Source organism: Rosa rugosa, chromosome 1 (genome assembly GCF_958449725.1).
Source record: "Rosa rugosa chromosome 1, drRosRugo1.1, whole genome shotgun sequence".
Classification (NCBI taxonomy): domain Eukaryota; kingdom Viridiplantae; phylum Streptophyta; class Magnoliopsida; order Rosales; family Rosaceae; genus Rosa; species Rosa rugosa.
Window position 1 is genome coordinate 55,522,497 of NC_084820.1, and position 7,459 is coordinate 55,529,955.

General features: G+C 39.1%; 1 protein-coding gene across 1 annotated transcript; it reads right to left on the bottom strand.

Annotated features, from left to right (window-relative positions):
* Nucleotides 1–1,839: 1,839 nt before the first annotated feature.
* LOC133725552 (uncharacterized) lies at nt 1,840–4,576 on the bottom strand. The gene is made up of 5 exons (XM_062152841.1): nt 3,951–4,576; nt 3,258–3,410; nt 3,031–3,172; nt 2,461–2,702; nt 1,840–2,143 (listed from the first exon to the last, which is right to left on the bottom strand). The coding sequence occupies exons 1-5, from the start codon at nt 4,410–4,412 to the stop codon at nt 1,937–1,939; spliced, it is 1,206 nt and encodes a 401-aa protein (XP_062008825.1). The 5' UTR covers nt 4,413–4,576; the 3' UTR covers nt 1,840–1,936.
* Between the last annotated feature and the right edge of the window lie 2,883 nt (nt 4,577–7,459).

Consider the following 7,459-nt stretch of genomic DNA (forward strand, 5'->3'; position numbering starts at 1 on the left):
GCCGGAGAGGAGCTCCGATCTGCGAGCTCGTCGGAGAGGTCTGCTAGTCGCGTGTCGGCGATGGTGGTCGTGACCGGGACAAACGCTGGTGACGGAAAGGCAGTGGTGCCTAGTTCTGGTTGGGTGCCAAAATCACTTTTGGGGCCCATATCAGAGTGGGAGCCCAAAGAGAGTTGGAGGCCATGGCTAAAGGGCTGGAGGTGGACTCAACCGTGGGCTCAAAGCTGGACCTGGGCTTTTTCATGGGTCAATCTGATGGATTCCTATTCTCTAGGATTTCGAATATGGGATCCAGGTGGTTTCGATCCAGCACAATATGTTTACCTTAATATTTTTGGTACTAGCGAATCTTCTGGAGTAGTACTAAAGGAGGATTCAAGCTATTTAGTATTGGCGACGCACTGGTTGTTCAATGAGTGGACCTATCTCTATGTACCACCGTGGGTACTACCACATCTTCTTGATACCTTAGATGATAGTGGAAGGGTATGTAATGGCCACTCTGGCTTGAGGCTAGCACAAATTTCAAATCATTTGTTAATACTCTTATAACTTTTCTGGATGTATTACAATACGATTGTAATCGACTCTTTGAGTCTTTCTACTATATGAAGATAATTCCCTTATTCAAAAAAATATATATATGATTCTATAATTATAAACACAATAAATTTCTATATATGCATCCTCATTTAAAACAAGAATAAAGTTAGAAACCATCTAATTTAAATTTTCCTTAAATAAATTGTAATTAAATGGGGTGAGAAACCATATAATTTAGAATTTCAAAATCAATGGCATTAAATGTTTTTAAAACAAATCACTTTACTCCCACTTTTAGTTTTTTTTTTTCTAAAAGTTATGATTAGTCAATTTATTATCTAATATAAAAAATCACAAGTATAAAACTTTGTAATTGTTAATTTGTTTGACCATCCAATAACAATTTCGTAGTTCCGCCATTGTGGAGAAACTACTGATACATTCTTGGTTGAATGTTCGACTCAAAATTTTATACTTGATCAATATGGTGTTTGGTGGATGAGAACTTAAATAATACAAAACCTATTTCTAAGCATCTATTTGTAGGGAACAATAATAATTCCTTATGGATTTCTCAATAACTAACACAAGTAATTAATATGGTCAATTATAAAATACTAATATGTTAATATATACTAATCAAATTAAATAGCAGCCTTAATGTAGTTAAATAATAGTGTATTTCATGGTCTTTTAGGTTAAAGATATTTTAGGTAATTTAGGTTGTGTATTTAGTAAAATATTAGAATGAGTAATTAAATGGTAGGTGTATTGAGTAAAGAGTGTGTATTAAGTAATTAAGGGTGTGTATTTAAAACTTCTCATTTGGGGGCCAAAGGCCTAAAACGAAAAGTAAAAGAAAAGCCTAACTTAAGAGTCTTGGACTGCTAGAAATATTTCGAGGGTGAGCTATGTCATCAAGGTACTGGTTAAGTGGTACCCAAGTTTAAGTTTGAAACTGAGGTCTCGTGCCGAACCCTACAATTGAGATGAAACTCCACACCAAATAGCTAGCTAGGGGAGGCCACATGGAGGCCAAATTCGCAGACAGTTGAAACAGGTGACAATTTTAACGGATGCTAACAAAATAGAAAATCCGACAAAGAGAGAGTAGGTAGATGAGTAGATGACGAACAACATAAAACAAGAACTGAGCAAGTAATCCACTGATCTAAGCTCGATAGAACCATACTATTCGAAAGCATCACAAAGGCCAAGTGCCTCTAGCAAAAGCCAATTGCCAAAATGCATCACTGGTAACTAACAAAGATTAAAAAAAATATCGCTCATCAGCCCTCGAAACAAAATGCTTCCATTGACATAAACACGTTCATAATTTGGTGAAGGGGTTAACAAGAGTCATGTTTAAGGCCAAAATCCATATCATGAATGGTTACAAGTACAGCTGAATCAGCTCATCACTGACAACCGATGGAGTGAGCACGCCCAAGTCTGTGAAGAGTAAAGTGAGATATTGAGGAGGCGTATAATCACGGGCAGATCTTTCAACCTCAACCTTGGACGGGATGGGAACCCCAAAATCAATGGGGCGTAATGCAGGGGCCATGTCTTTCTGGTCCAATGGATAAAGGCGAGCGAACTGGAAAACACAAATCAAATATGTAAATTTGAAATGATTCGTGGAACTAACCTTTGGAGCTTACAAAGGTCTAAAAAGAAAACTGCTATTCCTACTCTTAAATCTTATAGCAATGCTACCGAAAAAAAAAAAAAAAACTGTGTAATGTATCAGGTCATAGAACATAAGAATTATGGGAAAATCTTTTGCAAGTGCAGCAAAATTCACAAACATATTGCCGAAAAAGTGCTAAAGAGGAGAAAATAATTGCCGGTAAGCAATGCACAACTGATACAACAAAGTTTGCTTCACTATATATAGAAGACAGTATGAAATACCTTGTAGCTTTCAGCAGCCACATAAACTGGTTTGTTCATGCTATGTGCTACCAATGCAATTTGATATGTTCCCATCATATTTATAATACCTCCACTTTCAACCACTCCATCTGCCCCAACAAACACCATGTCAACCTCATCCATGGTATATGCCACTGCAGAATCTATTAGGAGCTTCACAGGAACATCAAGCTTGGCCAGCTCATTTGATAACCGTAATCCTGTTCTGTCTGGTCTTCCCTCTGCAGTGTACAGAACCCATATTAAAACATGGCAGACGATAACAATAAAGCAGAACCAATCATATGGAAACTATTTCATACTAGTCCTACTACTTACAAATAACTCAATGGCAAGACTGTACACTGACATACATTAAGAAGAACGTTACCCTATTCAGGGGATTCTAGGTGGTGCAAGGCAGCAAGTGTAAAACAAAATAAACAACCAAAATCTGAATATTCCCTATACCAGATGCCAAGTAAATATTTCCAGTTTATAATATACACCAACACGTTTACCGAAAAAAAAAAACACCGACATAATTGGCAGCATGACAAAGAAGAAAACCTGTGCAGAAAACTCGAAAGAGTTTCTTGCTCTGTGCCGCAGTCTTCAGTACTTCTAGAACAACTCTAGAGAAACCATGAACCAAGATGGTACAACCATCAAATATAAAGTCTTGACTAAGGACAGCAATGATTCTACGAGCCTGCAGTATAAGAACAAGTGTAACTGAACAACTGGAACCTGCAACAGTACCTCAAAGACATCTTTTTAGGTCATGACTCAAGTACCTTTGTAGATATCTCCCCAAACTTCTCTGCCCGTTCAATCAAACGAGACTTGGCTGAGTGGAAATCCTCATACTCTAGAGCTGAAGTTCGAGTAACATACCGCATAAACAGGTCGCATCCAGCAGTCAAAGATATAGACGTCGTATCCCATGACTGAAGCAGATCATGAGAAAATCAAGTTAATCGAAGTTCTACTGGAAAAGGAATTGACGTTTCTAGCTTGACCTCTCATACATTTTGTAACTTGATTTACTAAAAGTTAACTTCTAAATACTAATAACCAATCAAAGAATTGAAAAGATCTCCTGAAGACATAGAAGCAAGTTCAGTATAAATTATATCATGCTGCCATGGCAAAGTTCACATTTTCATCGATGACTTGTTTATAGATTCTGCTACGGCTTACTTCAGTGAAACCAAAATCGCGGCCTTCTCATTGACATGGTAAAGTTTAATACCGACAGCAACTAGAGTTTTCCTACAGCCAATTTCAAGTGCCTAAGGGACTATCACTACAATTCAGAACAATGCATTGGTTTTCAACTTTTGATGAAGATGTTTCCAAAGCTTTGTTTTCAAAATCAAGATTAAATTGGATGATATAACTTTTCCTAAATTGAATTAGCACATGAACTACTCTACTTGCAAATCAAAGAATCAGAAAATATCATAGGGGCTGAGAAATTGAGTCACCTTAAGAGAATCGGAAGCCTTCTTGAGCTCAATTTCGAGCTCCATCATAGTGGTGGCCTCGCTGGATCTAATAACAGACGCCAAGGCCCGAATCGCCGCCACGGCCTCAGCCAAATCAGGCTGCTTCCGCCAGTTGTTAAACTCCACGATGACGCTGAACGGCTTCCCGGACTCAGAAGCCGCCGGCTTGGGCTCAGCCTCGGCGGCGACGACGGAGCCCTGCTCGTCGGGGTTTCGGCCCGCGGCGGCCTGGGCCTGGGCGAGCCAGTCGCTGGTGACGACGCCGTGGTGGGCGGCCCGGGTCTGGTAGTAGGCGGAGTTGGCGTTAGGGCTCTGCAGGGCGGCGGTGGCGGCGTCGGCCATGGTGGGTGGGGAGAGAGTAAGGGAGTCGGGTCTGGAGGGCGGTGCGACGTCGTTTTGGGGACGGTTGTCGAGAATGAAGGAGGCGGATCTCCACCACATTAATGCTACGTGGGTTTGAAGATTCGGGTGAGAAGAATAAAGGAAAAGTCGGATTAGCCGGTAAGTGTTATAGCTAGGCTTAATAGATTCCGGTCAGGGTGTTTAGTATTTAACCCCCAGCAGGCTACTAATATCATATTTAGGGTCTGCTTACCAATACGATTGTGCATAAACTGGGCCGACGTCATGTCACACTAGTCCTGTCCTTCATAGTTCATAGTCCTTCGTAGCCGCCAGCACACCACCTCAATTTTCTCGATAATTTAAAATTTAATAAAATGATAATCTCGATTAAATAGTATTTTTAGTCGGTCTAAAAATAACGTGCTAAATTAATAATTTGTAAAATTTATAAAAGGAATTATATGGACTGCATATAATATATAAATTAATAATTATTTGATACATAGTCTTTATGATTCGACTATGAGAATTTTATAAAGAAAGACTCGATCGTTATTTGTTTTTTTTCTTTTTTTAAATTGATGTCACATTGTATCTAATCTCTGACTTTTCTTAACATGGTAAGAAGTTCTAGTGTGGTTTTCTCGTGCTGTAAGTATGCAACAAAAAATTATTCAATGTCCTCACGGCTTTGAGAGCTTCCTTTTGCCATTGTTGTGTGTATGATGTGTTGTGTTACTATGAATTTTGTTTTTAATATTCATAAAATGAAATAATTAGTACATTGAACAAATTAGCACATTGAATAATACGTACGTGCAATGTAGTATATTGAACAAAATACAACAATATTTAAGAAAAGGAAAAAAAAATGCAAACAGTGTCTGACATTTGGCTCATTAGTAACTTTGGTACCTTAACTTTCAAAAACATCACATTGGCACCTGAGATTTTGTCCCTGACTCAATATAAGTACCTAGAGTCGTTAACTCTGTTATGGCGTCGGTTGGGTGTCATGTTTTAAAGGGTATTTTCGCCTTTCTCATGTTCTTCTTCTCCAAAGTTTTTTTTTTTTTTTTTGGTTCTCCATTCAAGGGCTTGATTCCACCACTCTGATCTTCCGCCATAGTCAAAAATAAATCAACCTTACACTAATTTCAAGGCAGCACCAACTCGAAATAGGTTTTGCTCCGAGAATACCGGGAAGAAACTCTAGGGTTGGAAGCAAGGACTAAAATATCGAATATCGAGGATATATCGACAGTCCGAAAAATGGAAATTTCGATGGAAATATCGATATCGATAAATATTGAAGAAAAATGATGGAAATTTAAAGAATAACTTGGAAATTTTGAATGCAGCTTTTGCATATGTTTATTTGATCAATAATCTACTTTATTTCAAACGAAAATGTTTGATAAAAATTGTTACATCTTGAGTTCTAGTAATTTAAGGTGAAGTAGTATATGCTGAGTCGTCTAACATTTTTTAATTTGTAACTTAATACTCTTAGTGTTTTTCAACTTTTATAATAGATGAAATAGTGAATATAATTAATTACTCCAATAAAATAGACTACATAAACCAAAACTTAGTAATATTAAATAATTAGATACCTCTTTTCAAAAAAAAAATAATTAGATACCTAGTAATATTAAATTTAGTAATTTTTTATTACTGAAATAACAGCATAAGAAAGGTATGAAGCATGAAGCTATGGAACTTGAATTGTGTGTTAAATTCAATGTAAATGTTTTTTTTTTATCTTCTAAAGTAAGATATTTGAAATATTGGTACTTCAAATTGAGAATTGATGATAAAAAAAATATTTAATCCTAAATTGGTTATTGATTACAAATTTACCATAATTTCTGATAACCTTCTTATTTCATAAGATGCAACAAATTCGCAAGTGACCAGAGTTCGACTCTTGTCAGGAAGAATGGTTGAGCCATTATCACTCTCCATGCGTGACCAGAGTTCGACTCTTGGATTGTGCATCAGATAACATTTTTGTTTGGAGTTTTAAGTCTCAGTTGGGCGCGTGGGCCTCGAGGCTTGGGCGGAGCCACGTGATAAATGAAAAGTTGTCAGGAATTTCGCGAGATATTACCTAAATTCTCGCAAATTTCGAATATTTCGCAAAAATTTCGGAAATATCGCGAAATTCCCAAAATGTCGTCGACATTCCTTTGGTAACTAAGGAAAATATCGGGGCCTCTCAAAAACGAAAATTTCGCCGAAATATCGGCGAAATTTTCGATTTTTCAGTCATTGGTTGGAAGAAGCAAAGGAGAGGTTGCTGCCTGTGCAACGACGCCCCCTCCTCGACCGTGGCTCCTCGCCTCATCGACGAGTGGTGGGTGTTGCCGGACGGGTTTGTGGGGGCTCGGGACCTCAGTTCTGGTATTTTTTTCATCTGTCTGGGTCAGGCACGATGTTTCTCTCCTCTCAGGCGGCGACACAGGTGTGCATGATTTGTGATGGGCGATCGGCGAGGGCATGGAGCAGGTGGATGGAGGCCAAATCATGGTGACGGTATGCCATGGATCGTATGGCGCCGACTACCTCTCTGAGATGGGTCGATTGGTGGAGTTTGCAAAGGTGGAGTCGGGTTCTCAAGCTGTTGGACGTAGCCGAGTGGCAAGGCATGGTGAGGTCGACGGGATCTGGATTTAAGCCCGGATCCGGTCAACAACGTTCAAGATTGAGGTGGCTTAGCTTGCTGCATGGATTGAGTTTCTTCGGCGCTGGGAGGTCGACGGGAAAGACTTGTGGTGGTGGTCTACTAGCGGGTCTATTGGGGAGAGGGAAAAGTTTGGTGACGGCTACTATTTGTTTTTGTTTAAAGTAGGGTTTTGGCTAGGTTTTTTTTGGTGTTTTTGGTCTTTAGTATATCCCTACTCTTTTGAGCTAGCGTTGGGTCAAATTGAGGTGCCATGGATGTGGTGTCATTCCTGGGGACGAATTGGTTTATTTTCAATCGGATTTATCTTATGGCCAATATGCTGACGAGTGACCATTGCACGTGGTCTAGTATCTTTGGGACACGGTGTGGAAGAGGGCGTTGGTTATTCGAGCAGTTGTCTATGAAGTGATATCGAAATTCTCGGGATTCTTTGTAGCCCGAGAGATTGGGCGTT